Source organism: Protomyctophum parallelum (genome assembly GCF_964188405.1).
Source record: "Protomyctophum parallelum genome assembly, chromosome: 9".
In the NCBI taxonomy this organism is placed as follows: domain Eukaryota; kingdom Metazoa; phylum Chordata; class Actinopteri; order Myctophiformes; family Myctophidae; genus Protomyctophum; species Protomyctophum parallelum.
Genome location: NC_139706.1, coordinates 14986110 through 15007784, shown reverse-complemented (window position 1 = coordinate 15007784; position 21675 = coordinate 14986110). Strand labels below are relative to the sequence as shown.

Genomic DNA, 21675 nt, shown 5'->3' with positions numbered 1-21675 from the left:
AAAGGTTCACACCCCAATGACTATAGGTTAGAAAAAAGGTATGTGCATGTGACAGGTGTGTAGGTGAAGCAGTAGCAGGCAATCCTGAACAAAATCATAAAAGAACCTGCACACTGCCCAACTCGTACAGAACAAACTTTATTAAACGTAACATTACAAACCAACATGACAAACCAGTGACATGGCTTAGCCAAAGATTGTTCATCTATTGGAGCCACTAGAGGCGACATGGTACACAATCTCACAAACGTCCTATGGTTAGTGGCGTTAGATCCCGCAAGAGTGTGTTGCTGCTGGGACAGAAAAAGGTTGATAAAGAAGATTCTCTTAACTAACCCATTTCGACCTGAGCTCGATTGTACAAATGTCTTCTAAATCCTGACAGTTTTCTGAAAAATCCATGTTTCTATGTCAGTGGTGTCAAGGACCCCAAGAATTATCTGTAATTGGCCACCGACCCCCATCTGAAAATGTTGTTCCAGGGACCCCCTCCCAGAAGCAAAGATTTTAGTTAAAATGTTCACTTTGTAACAATATATTTTCAAAGATTTGAGGCCCATTGTCAAGATTTCTCAAAAATAGCAGACCTACGAGCTTGAAGTATAACATAATGCTTACCACCAAAAGGGGTTCCCGCCCCTAAATGGGATAATTTGCCTCTCTGAAAAAAGCCATTTTAGTATGAAAATCTTGGGAATATTGTCTGGCTTGTTGTGACTATCAGGTCCAATATTTACTTCAGTGACCATGGAGCTAAAGAATGATTCCGAAGCCGTGTTCACGTTCACTATTCCATTGGAATGAATAGACCCCAACCTGATTCCGCCCACTTCACGCAGATACGGGAGGTAAACCGGAGATGGCGAGTCTTGCTATTTCCCTCTTGGGGTTAGCTACATAAGTACAAGAAAATAGGTCAGGAGTGGCCAATCACAAGGTATCACGAGCTGTAATTTGTCAAAGCACCTCTATCATAAGTCCCTCTGAAAACATCAAATCCATTGTTGTAGTTAAATGAAGTATACAGAAAACCAATACACTAATGACAAAGAAAAACATGATATAGAATTCCAACTAATTAATAATTAGTTCAAGCCTATATCCACTCAGATAAATGTGCTCTCCTCAAATTCAAGAGCACGATTGGCATCGGGGAGGCAGTTTCCAAACGCTTCGAGCATCAGGTTGTCTTTTTTAACCGCCGTCTCAAAGTCGGCATAGGACAGCCTGCCGTCTTCGTCGTGGTCCATCTTCTTGAGCGTGAGCTCCATCAGGTGTTTGATGTCCTCGTCGGGATCCTCCTCCGTGACGGCCTCTCTGCTCAGACTGTTCTCCAGCATCCTCCAGATCTCCTCCCTGGAGATGTAGCCGTCGCCGTCGAGGTCGTACACGCTGAAGCAATGTTTAATTTGCTCGTCCAGGGACCCACGAAGAAAGACGGACAGACAATCAATCCACTCCTTGACGTTGAGATGGTTGTCCTTGTCCTTGTCGAACTCGCGGAAGACCCTGACGATGAACACGTCGTCGGTTATCTCGAAGGTGTTCCGCATCACGTCGGTGAACTTGTCTCTATCGAGGCCACTGTGCACGATGTCTGTTCTCCCGTGCACGACGGGATTCCCCACCAGTTCATGGAAAAGCCGAATGAGACTCTCTAACTCGGCTTTAGTGAAGCTTTTTAATTGTTTATCCTTCGCGTTCTGCCTAACGTTAATCATTGCGGCTAGATAATCTGTCTCTTTGAGGCTGTAGCTGAGACCTGCTTATATACAGTATATAGGCACATGTACGTGACGTCACCACCAGTAACGTCAACTCGCTGCACCAATCGCAGCACTTTGCGCTTAGCGGAGGATAGGACCCTGAGACAATTACGTACTAATTGCCATAACAATTAATTAACTGTTATTAGTCCTCAGCCATTTTCCAAACCCCGATGACCTTGGGATACGTCACTGAGGATACGTCACAGGTGCATCCATGCGACGTTTGTTTTAGTTATGAAGCGGCATTGAACATTAGAACATAAGTAGAATTGAATGTCAAAAGTTGCACAGGGCTGTCTAATAACTAAACTTGAATTTGTATTATTGACACAAAAGAGAGATTGGTGGAAATAGCCAATATACAAGCTCACAACACGTCACATCACGATGCGTTATGAGCTTGTAGATCTGCTATTTCATTTTTTTTAACTGGATTAATATAAAAAAACAATTGTCATTATATTTACTGTTATAATTGTGACAAGCCTATATAATGAGCAGAGGGGGTTAAGCAGGTTGGCAGGGCGGAGGGGCATGGGTGACAGGAACAACTTTTGGGAAAGCTCAATGGTTGTGCCCCTCTTCACACCCATTGGTTGACATGTTATGGTTGGACAAAAATCCTTTCTCTCCATCCACTATATACCATTGAAATAATGTGTTTTTCAGTTGCTTCGTATTGACATTCTGTGCGTTCAATTCTTATTTTAAACGTTGTGTCAGTAAAAAGGAACATCGCAGGTGCAGCGCATGGTGACTGGGCATATCATGTTTGTTCATCGTTTCTTTTCCAAAAATGATGTTTTAGCAAATTCAGCATAAACAAGGCTTAAAGGGGCAAAGGGCGGAACAAGGCAGAAAGAGCCTGCTGGTTAGTCAGTCAGGGACCAATCAGAAGGCTGACAAATGGTGTGTTCAACCATCTTATGAATTGCTTTCTAACTGGATTTGTAAAAGCTTTGCGCAAAGCTGAATTAATGTAGTATTTAGTTGTTTTTACAAGATGTATTTCCTACGAAAATAAGTTTCTGAATATGAGTTTTTGAGAAGTCTGGCTTTCAGACATGATGTCATGTGGCAGCCAAGTCTATGGACTTTTAATGTTTGTCTTATACATGCGCCCCCCCCAAAAAAAACAGCCCCCCTTGTGACGTCATGTGGCACCTTGAATGTATGCTGTGTAAGCAGTGATGTCATGTGGCAGCCACGGTGGGCGGCTGGGCGCCCCTCACTTCACATGAGTGTGATTTTGATTACATTGTGATTAAATCCGATTTAGTGTGTGTGTGTGTGTGTGTCTGTTTCCCCGATACATTTTCGTTCCCGATCCGATCCCGATACCAAAATTACTGTGTTAGCCGATACCGAATACCGATACCGAATACGATAACGAAAACCGATACCATGTGTTGTGTGTGTGTGCGTGCGTGCGTGGCGTGCATGTGTGTGAGTGTCGAACTTCGCAACGTTCGGCACGGCGACTCGCTGGCTTTAGCTCGCACGGCAGTGCCTCTTGTGGCTCAAGTTCGCACGAGACAGTGTGCTTCCATCGCGGGCAAAAAAAAGTCTGCATAGTTATTGTAGGCGAGAGGCACTTACTTCTGTATTAGACACAGAAGCGGGTCCACACGCGGTTTGACCCATTTTGGGGCGGGAATCCCTTTTGGTATTAGCATTATGTTATGCTTTAGCTATTGAAAAATAGCAGATCTACAAGCTCATAGAGCTTGTAGGTCTGCTATTTTTGAAAAATCAAAGAACGACTGACATAGGAACATAGCTTTTTCAGAAAACCGTCAGGACGTAGAAGACATTTTTTAGAATCTGATCTCATGTCAGAATGGGTTAAGCTTTGGTGTGTCGCGTATACCGTCTTCCACCTCCCTCTTATAGTCCTTTAGTCCTCCAGAATCATCGTGTTCAGTTCTTCATCGAGTTCCTCCAGGTCTTCTCCCGTGAAGAGGTTTTCATCCACAGCCACTTCCTCCCCCTCCTCATCTTCACCCTCCTCCTCCTCCTCCTCCCCTCCCCCCTCTGATCCCGACCGCCCGCTGGCCTCCACGCCATCATCACATGCGCCGTTCGTCCGCTCCTTGTCGCCGAGCGCTCTTCTATTCCTGGAGGTGAAACGGTCCACGGACGCCACGGTGATTCCGCTGCTGTCCACCTCTTTGGGGACAAAATTGGACAGGTCTATGTCCTGGAACGCCGCACTGTCAACCTGCTGCTCTCTGTCATGTTCGTCCTCCCCTTTGGCATAGCGGGTGTCGTCCGCTTCGGCGTCGTCGTCGTCGACCATGTCCGGTCGGAACTCGAACACCTCGCGGCCGCTCACCCCGAGCGACCGTCCGGCCTTGAAGTCGGCCCTCTTCCTCTCCGTGTCCTCCGTCGTTCTGTCCGCCCTCTCCTGCCTCTTTCTCCTCTTCCAGGCCAGGAAGGTCTCCAGGGTGATGCGAGTCACGTCGACTCCCAGAGCCGCGCGCTCGTTCTCTATCAGCTCCTCCAGGGAGAGCTGCTCCTTCTCCTCCTCTCCGTCCTTCTTGTCCCTTTTCAGCGCGAAGCCGGGCGGTAGGGCATGCCGGTACATGCAGCCGTCGCCTCCCGGACACGACCAGAACCATCCGTACTTGTTGGTCTCGATGGCGTCCAGGAAGTGCTTGCACACCTTCTGCGTTTTCTTGTGGTCAGCTTCTCCATGCTTTGTGTTCACGACCTCTTCCAGTTTCTTCTCGTCCCAGTTCTCCATGGCGTCTTTCTCCTGCTCGTCGTCTCTCTCGTCGACGTAGAGGCTCCTCTTCTCACATTTCCTGTCCAGGGACAGGTCGTGGCTGAACTTGCACTTCTCGCCTTTCGCGCACTGGCCCTGCTTAAAGAACGCACACAGCACCGACTTTGGGTCCACGCCTTTGGCGACTCTCTGAGTGGCGACCACGGGTTTAAAAAGCTCGTTCAGTTGATCCAAATCTTTCTTCTTGTCGGCCTTCTTGCTGGTCTTATCTCCGTCCTGGCCCTGACTCTGCTGCTTCACCTGATGGGCGACGGTGTGAATGAACTTCTGCTGCTTGGCTCCTTTCTTGTTCTTCAGACCAAATGTCTTGTCCTCGATGATCTTTTCCTTTTTCTTCTCTTGCGTTTTCTTGCTTCCCGTCACCGGGGCAGGTTTCTTTGGAGGCATGGCAGACCAAGGCTTATGTGTTTCTTAAGAATTGTACTATTTTAACACAGTGCTGCTGCTGCTAAGCCGCTAACTAGTGCACACACCTCTTTTGGCTAAATATATATATTGTGCGTTAATAATCTCACATCCACGGTCTTGCTTGTCCCTCCATATTTGGGCACGAATGACATCATCATTAGACCCTGTGTTTTCTGACAGGGTTGACAAACATTGTGGCTCCAGCGAGCTATCCTCATGCATAGGAGGAAGCATGAGGTCAGTCCGCGATGGCTGAGGGGAAAAAAACTCCTACTGAAACGAACCTTCTTCCATGGCAAGGTTCTGTATCTTTGTCCTGATGAGGTTGAAAAAGCGATACAGGGGATGATCAGTGTCACGTGATATTGAGAGTGCTATAGCCGTGTGATGGAATTATTGTTCATATCAGAAAGTGTTGGTGTGGGAAGTAATACATGCAGGTAATACTGAAAAGTTTGTTTCTGTTAAGGCATGGACAGTAGAACAGGATCTGCAAGGATCTGACACAAAGTTTGACCTGATAATCAAGATTAAATTCATATTAGCTCAATCATTATAAAAAAATCACACCTGTGTGATTTTTGAGTGAGGGGCGCTAATATATTAAAGTCTAACTCATGTTGAAAAGGTGATGTAATGGTGATGTAAAACAAACGGCGCAAACATCAAACGCCATTAACAATAAAGCGACAATATGTCGTAAATGACACATTATGGCGTTTTCCCTTCATTGTCAATGCGTTTACAAAAAGAAAACATTTAACTAAAGACAAACATTAAACCTAAATTCAGCCCTGGGGGTTCAAATCCGGGGAAGAGGGAAGTTATATAGTGCTGCTTCCACAACAGCTCAAACTAAATAGGGGCGCTTGTAAACAATCGTTGGCTTCGATCCTATATCTAAGAATCGATGCAGGCCTATTTGAGAGGCAAATATATATTGTGACATGCCCGAAACCGACAACCCATTAATATGACGTCCTAAATAGTCAGACAAATGTTTGCTTGGTGTGGGTTTGGGTTAGGGGTTAGGGGGTTAAGTAAAGTTAGTTAGAGATGTGCATCACGCAGCCAGTGGTGCAACCATATGTTCTCCGTATGGCCATTCAAATGATACAGCACCTATAGTCCTAGCCTCAGAAACCCAGACGTTTTTATTTCCAGGGAGAAATACATTTAATAAATAAATAAATTAATTAATTAATTAAATAAATGTATTAATTAAATAAATGTATTTCCTGGACACATGTCCCCATGTCCACAATGTTGTTGTAAAGCCATAGTGTTGTAATTTTTCTGTTTTGCAAGTATGTGTCTACGGAGTCAACATTACTCTAACCCATTTTGGGGTGGGAACCCCTTGGATCTTGGTGTTTTAAGCATTATGTTATACTTTAGCTATTGCAAATGAGCAGATCTACAAGCTTACAGCGGGGCACTCTGCACTCGGCACTAAGTACGAGCTTGTAGGTCTGCTATTATTCTTTCAGAGCGAACGTTTTTAGCGCAGATCTTTGCCTCTGGGGGAGTCTCCGGAACAACATATTTTCAGATGGGGGTCGGCGGCCAAATATAGCCTATACATATATTTTTGGGGGTCCTTGACATGAAAATGTTGGAGAACCACTGACACAGAAACATGGGGATTTTCAGAAAACTGTCATGATTTAGAAGACATTTGTAGAATCGTCCTCAGGTTATGTGGATTACAAACTTAATTTACGTAAAACACGGACAGAGACTTTATGTGTATTTATAGGTATCAGGTACGCTCGCCCCTAAACCATCTCGCCCCTCGACTTTTTTCCCCCCGTCGACCTCATGCCGTCCGCTCGGTGCCGCGGTTCTTGCATTCTTTATTTTGATTTACTGAGAATAAGGTTATAAATAAGTTTAGGGTTTAGGCATCGTTTTACTGGGGTTAAGTTTAGGTATAGGGTTAGGTTTAGGGCATAGTTTTGCTGAGGTTAGGAATAAGGTTAGGTTTAACCGCTTAAGCATAATTTACTTTAGGTTACTTTTTAGGAATACCAGGCCGCGCTGTTCCGACCGGCTGTACGCCCCGGGCAGAGTTGGTAAAGGGGCGACTCGTCTGGTATTCCAATTATAGGTAGATATGGCACACCCAGTTATGCACTGATTTTTTTACGCAGAATTATGTGTGCTTCCGTCCGTTTCGTTTATATACAAGCTGTGATGATGTTTGTCACCCGAGCACATTATTTCCTGTTGCCTTATATGGCCGTGGAATGGGCGTGGACGTTCAATTAAACCAGGCGACACCAGGCGAATCGCTTGTATTGGGAAAGAGGTAGAAATGAGATATACACGGGCGATCCGCACAAATGAAGTCATTACGCCACCTTTGGTGAATGACACGTGAGCTTGATCGGACTAATTAATACACTCATTAGTCATTACGCACTTCAATTTACACCCGGTCGTAAATCTCCGTTGTGAATCTGGGCCCTAGAGACTTGGTGCATTTATAGATAGACGTCTTCACCAGATAATGTTCTGTTCTCAATGTTTTTCTGGCAATCCAATGTGGGCCTGTTATCCTTCCTAATAAGGAGACTGGTAGGTAGGACAGCGATAAACAACAGCTCTGCAATACCACGCTTATGTAACGTATTACTGCAATTTCGTTGCAACACACGCACACACACTTGTTTTTATATTAGTGCATATGATGTTTACTTGTATAGTCTGATACACGCTTACCATAGACAATAATGATTAACTTAATATTCCAGTGGCATATCAAGCAGTGCTTGTGCTCTGAAGAAACCAGTTTCAAAGTGAGATTGTAGGCAAAGGACAATATATATATCTAGCCGGTTGGTTAACCATTGAACTCCTGGGACATAAATTATTTTTTATGAAGAAGGTGCACGCACATCCGTGGCCCGGGTTCAAGACAATCAGAAATATCGACTAGAAAAAGTGCCCCCCGGTCGGGGCACTGCATGCAGGTCTCCACCAGGATATGAGTGTTTGCGATGTCTGGCAAAATGTTTCGTCTTGATCACATCATGACTACAGAGATCATTTGCAGGCCTACCGATTTGCGTGAGATTCGGATGAAATCTGTGCGAGTGAGTGGTGCTATATTCCGACAGATGTGGAGGGAATGCAGGGAAAGAGACTGCACACTGGTAATGCTGAAAAAGCTAAAGTTTATTGCGGCATAATTTCTACCTTGAGCAATGAACTTTATAGCTTTTTCAGCATCACCAGTGTGCAGACTCAATTCTCCTTTTTACAAAATGATTTTTAACCATGGTAATAAAAAAATTCCATACCAACACAGTCTTCCTGGTTGGTATTAGACTGAGGCTAGCCATCTATGAGGGTCTTTGTACAGTATGTGTGTACAGTGTACTGTCTGTCTGTCTTGTCTGTCTGTTTTGTGTAGCCGAGGATGATCCGGCGAACCGCTGGACAGTGCCAAACCTTGTACTGTATGTACACTGACATTAGGCTAAACCTACCTCCAAAGAAGGTATACCTCCACTATTTTCTTTGCACATGCTTTATACTTTTTTAAATATAAATGTTATAATGGATGGAAACCGATGGGGTGCTGATAAGGCTGAAACCTTGTTGCCCAATGAGCTATATGTTATCTGCAGGAAGGACTGAAAGTCCCTTATATGGCCACTCGATGAAAGTTGCTCCCTCAGTGCCAGGGACGAGCACACATAGATATCAAAGGGGGCTTCAGCCCCTGCCCTTTTACCTGTCTGTATAAAACAACTGCCCTCTCCAGACCACGAATGCAGCATTTACTATGGTGAAAGACATGCAAAATGCCCTCCTCTCCTTTCCATGCCATACCGGAAGGCAGCGTTTCAGGAGAATAGCTGATCTACAAGCTCTCAACGTGTCGTGTGACGTGTTGTGTGCTTGTAGATCTGCTATTTTCGCTATTTTCGGGCCAAAAGTGCCCTCTTATGGAATTTCAACCACTGCCTCTCTAACACTCTCTGCACGTGCCTGCTCAGTGCATTTAGTATCACTAAGGACTATTCATACTCCAGCTTTAGGTGATAAGGTGACCACTTGCGGTGGTTGGGGAAAACTACAACATGACCTGAACACATCTCTCCGAGTATATGAATAGGCCTTCACATGGGAGCATTGGTTCGAAGGAGCATGGGTCCGAGGTGCGTTGGGGGTCGGGAGAGGGTTAGGGTTATAGGTTTAGGTGTGCTGCCCTGGGGGAGGTTATAGGGTTAGGGTGAGGGTTTGAGGTAGGTTGTCGTTCAGACCAATTGCTCCGTCGGACCAAACACATAAACCCCCTTCACATTGGAGATCCCCCATACAGTCTTTCCAGTTTTTAGCCGTGGAACATGTTTGTCAGGTTCCCCTCATAATAAAGCGGTGGAACATAGGACTCTGGGAACATGGCGGCACCATGGGAAAATGGAACGGTGGGAACATAAGAGGAGGACCCTGGGTACATGCAGTGGCCATGGGAACATAGACACTCTCCGGGAGCATAGGACATCATGGCAGAAGATACGTAGACCTGGGCTCCATAGGCGCCTGGTGCATGGAACATAGGCACATTCCCATGATGATGTGCCATGAAAAGCTGGGGCACATAGGCGCCGTCGAACGACATGCAGGGGTTCTGGGAACACGCGAACGATGATCCCATGTGTCCCGAGCCGAAGGAATACTCTGTGGTTGGATCTCCGCCGCCGCCGCTGCCGTATAACGATTCCCAGAAAACATCCTCTGGATTATGGCACGTGAAGCCATTTGCACCTCTAAAGTGCTGCTTGTCGTCGCCTTCTTCTTCTCCGTCTCCTACGCCATCTGAGAGGCCTTCCTTGCCATAGCGGTCGTAAACGTCCCTCTTGTTCTCGTCCGACAGCACCTCGTACGCTTCCGACAGCTCCTTGAACTTCCTTTCCGCATTCTCCTTGTCGTCGGGGTTCTTGTCCGGGTGCCACTTCAAGGCTAGCTTTCTGAAAGCTTTCTTGATGTCGTCTTGCGACGAATTCGTCCAAACGCCTAGAACATGGTAGTAGTCGTCCATGGCTGTCGATGCGCTGTGGGCATTGGTGGATTAATTTGTTTGTACAAAGATGGGCCACATCCAAATACTGCTGGCAGTCTACTTAAACTGTTATTTATAATCTTCACGTCCTGCCATCTCCAGGCTATGGCTGATCTGGAGCCATAATTGGAGGCTAGTATGTCCCCCAACTCCATATTTGGACCAGACGTCATGGCATTATTCATAAACTGTGGACCTATTTATTCTTTTGCTATCCATATAGCTATTCAATTCAATTCAATTTTATTATAGTGTCAAATCACAACAAGTTGTCTCAAGACACTTTACAACCAACAAAGATCCACCCAGAGCAAGCAATATTGCGACAATGGTAACGAAAAACTCCCCCTTTAGGAAGAAACGTCAGGCAGAACCCGACTCTAGGGTGGGCGGCCATCGATCTGCCTCGACCGTGTCGGAGGGGGCGGGGGGGGTAGAGGGAGAGAGAGAGAGAGATAGATAGACAGAGAGAAATAGACAGGTGGTCCACATCTGGTCGAGGTCGAGCTCTGTGAGGCCGGGTCCAGGTCACACTTCTGGTGGGCTCCATGAAGAGGCCTGATCCATGGTCACACTCGGCAGTCAGTTGGGGGTTAATATTAGAGGTCCACAGAACTGCGACGGGGAGGACGAAAAGAGACTCCGGGGAGAGATTCCCCGGATGTTGGATTAGTGGCAGGCCTTACTGGAGCCTATATAGTGTATATTACAAGTACTGCTGGGAGACAAACCCACACAACAATGTACGACTATGGTATCCAGCTAGACTTGGAGACAAGTTTAGCTACGTATAGGCTTTGTCGTAGAGAAAGGTTTTCAACCTAGTCTTGAATGTGCAGAGCGTGTCAGCCCCACGGACCGAAGCCGGGAGAAGGTTCCACAGCTGAGGTGTCTGGGACCTAAACGCCCTGCCTCCTATTGTAACTTTTGATATTGTTGGGACAGTAAGCATTTTTGCATACTGTAGACGCACTGGTGTTCTATTTGGTTTGTAGGGATCAATGAGATCTTTGAGATATTGTGGTGCCTGACCATTGAGAGCTTTGTAGGTGAGGAGAAGAATTTTGAACTCTATTCTGTATTTGACCGGGAGCCAGTGTAGGGAGGCCAGTGAAGGAGTGATATGGTCACTTCTAGAGATTTACAGTGTGGCAGAAGGCCACAAAGATGGTTTACCCAGCTGTCTGTGTGTTACTTTGTTTGTCCAGAGCTATTGCAAACCTATCGACTGCATGGCGGAGATCTGTGTCCCACCCTGTGGGTTAATGGGAGGGAATCAAGCCCAGGTCTCCCACGTGGAAAGTCATCTACTAACCTAAAAGTGAATTTCCCCTTGGCGTCACTCGGCCAATCCAATCAGGGATTGTGTATTTTTGGTGGTGTGACGTCGCTCGGCCAATCAGAGCGTAAGTTGGCAGCTTGCTGCGTATGTCGGTGGCACCCTCGACCAATTGGATTGGTCCGTGTGTCGGTGGCGTCGCTCGGCCAATCAGGGATTGGGTGATGACGTAAGAACGGACATATGTGGATGACGTAACAAATTTGAGTTTCAAAGTTATAAAGGGAACTTCAAATATGACAAAAAGTCCATGGATGCTGATGCATCAATTTGTTATATTTTATAGAGGGAGGAACTTACCATCACATTCAACATTAAATGCCATTGACAATTCATGGACAATTTTGAGTGTTTGTGTACACAAACGTTGCGCAACTCAAACATTGATGACGAAGGTGAGCACGCAAATTGTGATTGGCCAGAACGAGATGATGCATGATGATGTACGATGATAAGAGTGCCCCTCACTTCACACGGGTGTGATTTTTAGATAACAAATCTATGGGACGGTCATTTGATTAAATCAAATCAAATCAACTTCATTTGTATAGCACATTTAAAGACGACACTCATCGTACCAAAGTGCTTCGCAGGTCAGAGAAAACAATACAATACACCAGTGTAAAATTTAGCAATAAAAACAATGCATATTTATGTTACAGAGAAGAAAAACATTAAGAGCAGTTTAAAAGCAACATACATATCCTACTGTATTAAAGTGCAAGAGCATCAGGGGGACTTGTGAATATGGGAATGTTTCATCGTGATGTCATCAATGTCACCCTACTTTGTATAATTCCTCCTCTTCTTCAGTCTTCAGTTCCACATTTGCATTTTCACTTTGTTTACATTGTCCACCATTGTTGATTTTCCAAGCTTTGGCATGGAATGGAAACAATTGGATTTCAGTATTATAATGACTCAAATATTAAATAATCTGCATATCAGCACCCCCACCACCTCAGGACATTGTGGTGCTGCAGCTAAAACAGCTTTCAAAGTCTAGAAATAAATGACAAGGACTGGTTATATCAGAGTGGTGACTGAGGCTCAAACCATTAGAAATAACTTTGAGGGACATACACAATGTGATATTAAAAGCAGTTTTAAAATGCATGTTATTTGTGCTTTAAAGCTCTCAACAGAGGGGGCAGAGCTGACAGCAAGGGGGTTGCTGTTCCATAGTGTATAGGAGCTGCGACAGCAAAGTCATGGTCACCCCTCTTCTTTGTCGCTGGAATTGCTAGGAGTCGTCTGTCTGCTGACCTGAGGGGTCCTAATGGAGAGTCCGTTTAGTGCTTTGTAGGCAAACAGGGAGGGTTTTGTATTGAATTCTGAACCGGACCGGCAGCCAGTAGAGAGAGGCCAGGACAGGGGTGATGTGATCTCTCCTCCTGGTGCCGGTCAAGAGTCTGGCAGCCGCATTTTGCACCAGTTGGAGAGGTTATAACTAAGGATGACTGGCTAATTCTGGTGTAGAGGGAATTACAATATTTTAGACGGGATGATTTGAGTGCATGGATGACTATTTCGAGGTTGTGTGTGGAGAGAATTGGTTTGATTTAGGCGATGGAGCGGAGATGGAAAAAAACAGGTTTTGACTATGGTGTTAATTTGTTTGTCGAATTTGAAGGCGGAATCGAAAAGAACCCAGAGGTTTTTTGCATGGCGTTTGACAAGGGCGTAAAGGTTGCCAGGATGATTATTTATTAGTGTAATGGAGTCAGGTGGGCCAAATAGTAGGCTACTACAGTATCTTAAATTTGCTGTCATTCAGTTGTATAGGACGTTTTGTGCCATCCAGCATTTGATGTCAGTGAGGCATTTATTTATAGGTTGGTGAGTGTGTAGTGGTCGTTGGGTTTTTCTGAAAAACATGTTTCTATGTCAGTGGTGCTCAAACTATTTCATGTCAAGGACCCCAAAAATTATATGTAGGCCTATTTGGCCACCGACCCCCATCTGAAAATATGTAGTTCCAGGGACCCCCCCCCACAGAAGCAAAGATTTGAGTTTAACGTCTGGATGTTTGAGTTCTGAAAGAATATATATTCCAAATTTGCACCACATTTTCATAAATAGCATATCTACAAGCTCGTAGCGCGGCTGTATATCTGCTATTTTTCAATAGCTAAAGTATAACATAATGCTTAAAACACCAACAGGAGATATTGCCGAAGTTTGTGGAAAGGGGGGGAATCACACCCGTGTGAAGTGAGGGGCGCTCTTGTTGTCGTCCATCATCCAATAAAAAATTCATTCGTCAACTTATGTTATTATATTTAAACCATGATACAATGTTTTTCTTTTCACCATGATCACGTAAGATGACAACTGAATGTATGTTCATCATCATACTATAATTAAGCCAATGTCTCTCTGAATGAATGTGTCTGTCTGTGTGTCACTGTCACTGCCGTAGCTCCTCACTGCCTGCACCAATCGCTCCCACTTTTCACACAGGCATTGACCATAATAATATGGAGGTCTTAACGGAGACCCTTTTTTCAATTTAACAAATTATAAATTAAAAATTAAAAATGAATTTCACAATGGGTAAGGGCTAGTATAGCCGAGAACTGAATTTTAACAGATGATTGGTTCAGACAAATATGACGTCAATTCTACTTTCATTGTCAATGGCAAATGTGACACGAGTTAAGGACAAAAGTCTGGAAATAATAATAATAAAATAAATCACACTTGTGTGAGGTGAGGGACGCTCTTATCATCCGACCTACATAATCACATTCCGTGGTACACACACGCAAAGCTGGGCTTTGGAGGGGCCCCTCGAAAATCCCAAATGTTTCACGAATAAAACAAAACAAAGAAATTGCTGAAAAAAAACTCTCTGTTCCTTCTTTCCTCTGGCCTGTCGGCTTCTGCCTCTGACCCGGTCGGTACTGGACCGTGGCAACCGCTATAGAACTCTGGGACGTTTACCGCCCAGCCTTCAATCTCCAAAGCTCTGTGAGGAAGAATACAGGACAGTGAACCTCACAGACAGTGTCTCCACCCTGGGCAAGACCTATACGCTGTAGAGGCTATCGTTTGTTTGGGTGGAAGCTGCGGGATTGTAGCGGAAGTATATCGCCCATAAGGAAATGACGTTGATGCTTTACAAATCAGTTTACATTCTCCATTCTCCACGAGTCGTGATTGGTCGGGAAAATTTCATATCCCGGGGAAATAAACCTGACGGATGTTCCGGACGGTACATCCGCCGATAGCTTCTCTGCCTTACGTTGTGACCGGGCTTTTCTTTTCGCAGATAAGTAAGCCTGGGACCGAGGCTACAGTGTCTCTGTGTCAGATATAGGACCGTTTTGGTTTAATAATTATGCTCTTGCACTCATTTTAACAAATCCCCATTGACTGCATTTAAAACAAGCTGCTGCGTGTAGGCTATAGTGTTTCTTAAAGTGCCGTGATTTTTTTTTACTTTTTCTGATGTGCAAAATGGAGGACACTAGACCCCCAGGTGTGGTTATAATATTCAAATATGTCTTCCCTAAGTTCCCTGTGTATTTTTGGTTTCTTCCTGAAAGCTGAAATCCTTCGAGTCAAAAGGCCCAATCGCAATAACACCATTTTAGTGTCATCATAACCCTAACCCCTCCCCCATTCTCATACAACAGCTGTGGGCGAGGCTTAACAGCTGGTGGGTGGTGCTAAGGTGAAAACCAGGTATACTTCATGAACTGGTGGGTGTGGCCACATAAAGAACATAATTTTAACACTTTCTGTACACTTTTTCAAAATAAATCTTCCTCCTATAATCATAATACCTGATGATCTGGGGGGGGGGGATCACGGCACTACATCTTTAAAGGGGGAGACGCTCATACATAATGGTAGAGCGAACAGAAAGACCCATTACAAAAAAGTCAAAGAGTACTAGGAGGAGAGAGACCAACCACATGGTAACCAACACAGTGCCACTCGACTGGTTTGGTAATTTCTTTAGATTGTCTTCTTGTGTTGCAGACAGTGTTATAGGAGCTGCTCCTTACCGTCGATGGTTATAGAGACTGTTTGTCTTCTTGTGTTGCAGACGGTGTTATAGGAGCTGCTCCTTACCGTCGATGGTTATAGAGACTGTTTGTCTTCTTGTGTTGCAGACGGTGTTATAGGAGCTGCTCCTTACCGTCGATGGTTATAGAGACTGTTTGTCTTCTTGTGTTGCAGACGGTGTTATAGGAGCTGCTCCTTACCGTCGATGGTTAGAGACTTTCGCTGGCCGTCTTCCACCACTTCCACACGCTCCCGGCCATTTTCCACAATCCGTTTTGTGGTGACTCTCTTGCCATTGACGATCTTGGTAGAGGTCGTTATGGATTTACTAAAGTTACCCGTTCCTCCACCGATGTGCCAGGAGGACATGGTGGGCGAGAAGGAAGAAAACGACTCTCCAAACGAGGTGAAGCCGGTGTGAAAATCTGTTCTAAACGGATGACTGGTAAACGGATCACTGGTAAAGGGATCTCTGGTAAACGGATCACTGGTAAACAGATCACTGGTAAACAGATCACTGCCACCAAAGGAGTCCTTGAAAACATCCTCCGGGTTCCGGAATGAGAAGCCGGCCCCGAAGTGCTCGCGACCGCCTGCTCCTCTCGAAAGGCCTTCTTTACGATTGCGGTCATAAGCGTCCCTCTTGCTTTTATCTGACAGCACCTCGTACGCTTCTGATAGAACTTTGAACTTCCTTTCTGCCTCCTCCTTGTTGTCTGGATTCTTGTCTGGATGATGCTTCAAAGCCAGCTTTCTGTAAGCTTTCTTGATGTCATCTTGTGACGAACTTTGCTGGGCTCCCAAAACCTGGTAATAGTCCTCCATGGGGCTTTTTATCTGTGCTATGTGTGTTACTGGGTTCCTTTCTTGTGTAGTGAACTTGTTTCAATGTTCAAAAGAGTGTGGTCTACTAATAGGTCAATGCAGTGCTAGTCACTCGAGATGTGTACAATTCTCAAATGCTTCCGTCTAACAGTCTTTACACCATAAACAGTGCTGAGAATGTGTAGAAAACAAAGTAGATGTCACGCCTTCGCGACACTTGATCTGTTTAGTGATGGAGTTAGAAACGTATGGCAGCTACCAGGCACAACTTACCACAATGTGTAGCTGCACACACTATATAGGAAAGACTTGATCAGACACATCTTTATATCCCCAGACTCGCCCTGCAGTTGTTATGTCACGTCAATGCTGCACGGTGATTGGTCAGAGTTTGACGTATTGGTTGCTATTGTGACGGGGAGACCTCTTCCCGTCACGGTTTTGTGTCTCTCCATCCCTAATTGCCATGCCCAGGTGCAAACGATTCCCTGAACAGTAAGTACCCTATAATACTCCTAGAATGTACTCAGTTCCTGCAGGCCCCTTGATACTGGTTGTTCTTCGCCAGGCCAGTTCTGGATTTCCCACCACTGTTTGATGTTGTTTATGCCTATAACATATAGGTTGTACAATCAAATTGACTTTTTCCATGGGTCTTAGATCGTGACACAGTTCCCATATATCAGTACTTGGAGGCCCCTCTTGAGCTACGGGCAGAAAACAGCCCGTTCAATCGCGCGAGCCCATAGACTCCAATGCATTCCGTAAACTTCCGGTTTTCCCCATGCAATACTTCCAAGTTTATGTAGAAGAGCCGCCATTGGACCGGCCCCATGAAGTGAACAGAGTTTGCGTAACTCTGTCTTACTCTATGGCTCTGGCTATATGGGGAACTCCATTTTTGGCCAGTACCCGTTCGGGGCAGTGATGTCATATTGATAACGTCAGTAATTTCTATATTTCGTCATAAACCAAAGACAGATTAACTTTTTTGCGACTCGGTCGTTAATATCAATCACCTCGTGTGATTTGCATGGGGCGACCGATACGGTCTGGAAGACAAGAGAGGAAAATAACTATATTTGGACGACAATATATCAAAGCTATAGGCTATACTGTTTATTCAGGGACTGTAGTCATGTACCTGTTACATTGTTAGAACAACCTAGAAGGTGATAGAACGTTAATTCACCTGGTTAAATAAGTTAACCTGGTAGTGGAGAATGGGTTTCCCCTGTGTTTTAATTCAAGACTTGGTTGCATTGGCGGTAGTGGTTTTGATTGTGGTGTTTGTCATAGCGCATGTCACGGCCAGTGTTATGGATCTGACACGTCATGACAAGGAGAAATGCTTCCTCACGGCCACGGGGGAGAGAGAGCTGTTCTCCAGCCTTCGTGAACCTCACTCCAGGGAGCTCACCGTGGTCATCCCAGCCTACAACGAGGAACGTCGAATGCCTGCGATGTTGGACGAAGCTATGGAGTACTTGGAGAACAGACAGAAGCGGAATCCATCGTTTAGCTATGAGGTTATCGTGGTTGATGACGGCAGCGCAGACAAAACCACAGAGGTGGCCTTAAAGTACACAAAGAAGTATGGCGCGGATAAAATGCGGGTCCTGACTCTGGTGAGGAACAGAGGGAAAGGAGGTGCCGTGAGAATGGGAACCCTGAGCTCCAGGGGGAAGGTTATTCTCATGGCCGATGCCGATGGAGCCACAAAGTTTGCGGACATCGAGAAATTGGAGGCCGGCCTTCACGACATCAACCCTAAAACGGAGAATGTCGCTATTTCCTGTGGTTCCAGGGTCCACCTGGAAAAGGAATCGGTAGCTCATCGATCCGCGTTCCGCACATTCCTGATGTACGGGTTCCACTTCCTGGTGTGGTTCTTCTGCGTGAGAGGGATCAAGGACACTCAGTGTGGCTTCAAACTCTTCACGCGCGAGGCCGCCCTCAGGACCTTCTCTTCCCTCCACGTGGAGCGATGGGCCTTTGACGTGGAGCTCCTTTACATCGCCCAGCGGTTCAGGATTCCCATAGCGGAGGTTGCTGTCACTTGGACGGAGATAGATGGGTCCAAGCTGGTCCCGATTTGGAGCTGGCTGGAGATGGGACGTGACCTGGTGTTCATTCGCCTACGTTACATCACTGGTGCCTGGAGGCTGGAAACCTGCAGCCCCCAGAAGACCGACTAGCTCTATCTGACACAGCCTGTGCATCAGGGTCACTTTTGTCGCTTGGAATGACCAGACTTTTGTCAGCCATTTGCCGTAATCCATGGGAGTCGTCAGATTTACTACAGGAAGGCCGCCAAATCTCTGTGCGGTAGAAAGCTTTGTTTTTACATTAATAGTGCTGTAAAACAACTCTATGAAATCTATGAAAAAGTTTAATCTTCAACACAATGTATGTTGTGATGGGGGGGGGCTGCTTCTCTCTCTCTCAGATAATGGCCTGGAAATGTTTGAAGACCCCTTCCATAATCAACAACACAACAAAAGGGACTAAATATAGCTACAATAAGACGGGACCAAGCAATAAACCCTTATAGGCTGCTAGCTGCGAGCTCTCCAGTGCCCTAGTTTGGATTCATATTGTTAACAAGGCCTGTCCAGGCTCCGTTCAGCTTCCTAGGTTATGTTCACTTCCGGTAGACTGGAAATGTGTCTTTTCAAAATAAGAGCTCAAATGGGAAGAATTCTGGCATGAATTAGATCCTAATTTTTCAATTAATGCTAGCGCTGTAAGTGTTAAGATCCCTCTGTCCCACGGTGTAAAATACTACTTAATGCAGGGATTGAGGACCTGTTGTGTGCGCAAGCACGTTCATTTTTGTACATATTTTGCCACTTAATTACATTTTCGAGGGGCGCTAGCCCCTCCTATATACAGCATTAATGTTTGTTTTTCAATGATGCTTGTTTAAGAAAACCCCATAATAATAAAGAGAAATCTTGTTTTGAGGACTTAAACAAACATTAGTATGCGTTGTGGCTTAAACAAACATTATGTTCTAATTGATGTTGATGATAAGAGCGCCCCTCACTTCACACGGTTTGATTTTTACAATCTAAAGTCAATAGAGCGTATGCACATGTATAAAGTGAATGGCAAATCGAGTGGCAAAGTGAGTTTAATGTCGTTTAACGTTGTTTAATGCAATCAAATACAACGTTTCTGTTTGGCTGTATGGGCTGTCATGGCCAGAAAGTATAGCTTTTTGCCACACAGTAGGCGTTCCCACATAACTTCCGGGTTTGATGATGATGTCACATGACGCAAACCCTCTATTGGGCTCTGATCGGGCTGACATCTTGCCCAAATTTGGAGTCATACAGTACTTCGATACAGTACCACTGACGTCATCAATGACGTCATCGATGACGTCAGTGGAGATCTGTGCCATGTATGTGCAACCTTATAGACTTATGATTTGAATGTATACATTTGTGAGTGTGACACGCAAGGAAGGAGGTGGTCTAGTTAAATCTTCCGATCAGATCATTGGATTTATCATTGGAGTCCTTCCAGGAGAGCTGGCTGGCTACCTCATCTGATTTGGAGGATATAGGCGTGTTTGACAGTTGATGTCTCCAATTATCTGTGGTTGTGGAGAGCCTCTGTGCATTCGGAATCGGGGCAGCCATGTTGAAAAGGCAGGAGAAGACTGCTGGCAAAGCGTCCGCCATCTCCCCAGTGCTTTTCATGACGATAGAGGGTGAATCGATGCGGTTCTTCCTGCCTCCAGGACCCACTAAGCTCCAGCTCCAGCCCCACATCAAGGCAGGGGGAGGCCAAGTGACCAAGGCACAGGAGCCAGGGGCTATTCTGCTGGCAGACCAAGAGGAGCTCGAGTCTCTGCCCAGAGACATTTCTCACTGGTACGTGTCCACCCAGTATATATGGGACTGTGTGGAGAAGAACATGCAGCTGGAGGTGGATAACTACAGGTTAAAGCCTGAAGTCCAGAGCTCTGGCTGGGCCTCGGGAGGTCGATCAACATACACTCCCGAGGAGGACAACGCCATTTTGAGTTATATCGTCAAAGAAGACAAGCTACGGGTCGGAGGGAACCGGCTGTGGCAAGACATGGAAAAGAGAACCGTGACGGGTCACAGCTGGCAGTCGATGAAAGCCCGGTACAGGAAGCACCTGGCTCCCGGAACAATGGCCGGCCTAGAAGAGAAGAGGACAAATGAGGCAGAGGAGACCAAGCAGCATGAGATAGACGTTCCAAAGTCATCCGAGAAGCGAGAGAAGCAGACGGCCTCCCCCATGCCAGCCCAGCCCGCATGGAGTTTATTACATAGACGGCTTGAGCCTCATGGCAAACCGCCGTCACCCCAGACTTCTAAAAGAAAGCTCGGGTCGCTTCCTCCCGTTCCCCAGAAGACCACAGTTTTACCTCTGCTATCCAAGGCGCCTCAGTCAACAGACAAGTCCACTGCCCAGAAAGACGCTTCCACAGACCAGCGTGCTGTTCAGAGTGAAACATCCACAGATCAACCCGTACTACCCAGCGCTAAAAGAGCCAGAGGAGAGAGTGGAGAGATGGTGAAGGATCATGTCCGAGCTTCAACCTCAGGATTTCAACCAGGATTCCTGGAGATGGCAAAGGAGTTTGAGTCTAGTGACGATGAGACTGTGGATGTGACTGTAACTGAGGAAGCACCACCACAGGACAAACATACAGAATTGTCTACCCCCAACACAGCTACCACCACTGCAGCTGCTGTCCCAAACCTTAACCATGCATCTGGACCTACCCTCCAGCGGAAGAGTCATTCGAATCCAGAGTCAGCCTGTCCTGCAGGGCCTGTGCTTGGTGAATCCCAGGACAGCCTGTCTCAGTCCGTTGTGCGAGTCAGCAATGTAGGAACGTCAACCTGCCCTAAGCGAAGAAAGAATGAGGATACCGTTGCCTCACTGAGTCAGACCCATCTGGAAGAGGACATTCATCGAATGCGAGGGCTGATGAAGCAGTCCAATCAGGATTTGCAGAGTGTAATTAAGGCTCTGCGGAAGGCCAGTGGGAACTTTTCTGTTGCCCGTTCTCTCCTCTTGACTCCCTCCGTAGTCCAGGGACCTTTTTGGAGTGGCTCGGATGACGATTCCCTGCGATCAGCAGACCCCGTGGACCGCAAGCGACTCCGGGACAAATTTGGTGAGGAGGCTGTGTCCAAAAGACTACTCTTTCTTGAGGCAGAATGATTGCAACGAATGAAGGATGAGAAAAGGTAGCTGTTACGGACCGCTGTCCTTATGATTAGTATTGTTATTATTGTGTTTAGTTAATTTGGGAATAATTGTGATGAGTTGGAAATGTTGGTGGCCTGTGTTATATTGTTTCCCTTTTGTGTTCTCTAAGGAGGTGAATGGAGAATGTAGAGAATGGGTGTGGTGCTGATGACTTGACTGGTCAATTGAAAGCAGGTGGCTGCAAGCATGACAG

General features: G+C 45.9%; 5 protein-coding genes across 5 annotated transcripts; 2 read left to right on the top strand and 3 right to left on the bottom strand.

The window, feature by feature from the left end:
- Window positions 1-1106: 1106 nt before the first annotated feature.
- Window positions 1107-1721, bottom strand: LOC310864440 (calaxin-like; the record flags this gene model as incomplete). Its single annotated transcript, XM_083773129.1, has 1 exon — window positions 1107-1721. The coding sequence occupies one exon, from the start codon at window positions 1719-1721 to the stop codon at window positions 1107-1109; it is 615 nt and encodes a 204-aa protein (XP_083629255.1).
- Window positions 1722-3666: 1945 nt separating this feature from the next.
- LOC310864151 (zinc finger CCCH domain-containing protein 15-like) lies at window positions 3667-4944 on the bottom strand (the record flags this gene model as incomplete). Its single annotated transcript, XM_083772733.1, has 1 exon — window positions 3667-4944. The coding sequence occupies one exon, from the start codon at window positions 4942-4944 to the stop codon at window positions 3667-3669; it is 1278 nt and encodes a 425-aa protein (XP_083628859.1).
- A 10631-nt stretch (window positions 4945-15575) lies between these two features.
- On the bottom strand, window positions 15576-16220 carry LOC310864439 (dnaJ homolog subfamily B member 6-like; the record flags this gene model as incomplete). Its single annotated transcript, XM_083773128.1, has 1 exon — window positions 15576-16220. The coding sequence occupies one exon, from the start codon at window positions 16218-16220 to the stop codon at window positions 15576-15578; it is 645 nt and encodes a 214-aa protein (XP_083629254.1).
- A 1223-nt stretch (window positions 16221-17443) lies between these two features.
- LOC310865098 (dolichyl-phosphate beta-glucosyltransferase-like) lies at window positions 17444-18418 on the top strand (the record flags this gene model as incomplete). Its single annotated transcript, XM_083774098.1, has 1 exon — window positions 17444-18418. The coding sequence occupies one exon, from the start codon at window positions 17444-17446 to the stop codon at window positions 18416-18418; it is 975 nt and encodes a 324-aa protein (XP_083630224.1).
- A 1450-nt stretch (window positions 18419-19868) lies between these two features.
- Window positions 19869-21434, top strand: terf2ip (telomeric repeat binding factor 2, interacting protein; the record flags this gene model as incomplete). Its single annotated transcript, XM_083773127.1, has 1 exon — window positions 19869-21434. The coding sequence occupies one exon, from the start codon at window positions 19869-19871 to the stop codon at window positions 21432-21434; it is 1566 nt and encodes a 521-aa protein (XP_083629253.1).
- Between the last annotated feature and the right edge of the window lie 241 nt (window positions 21435-21675).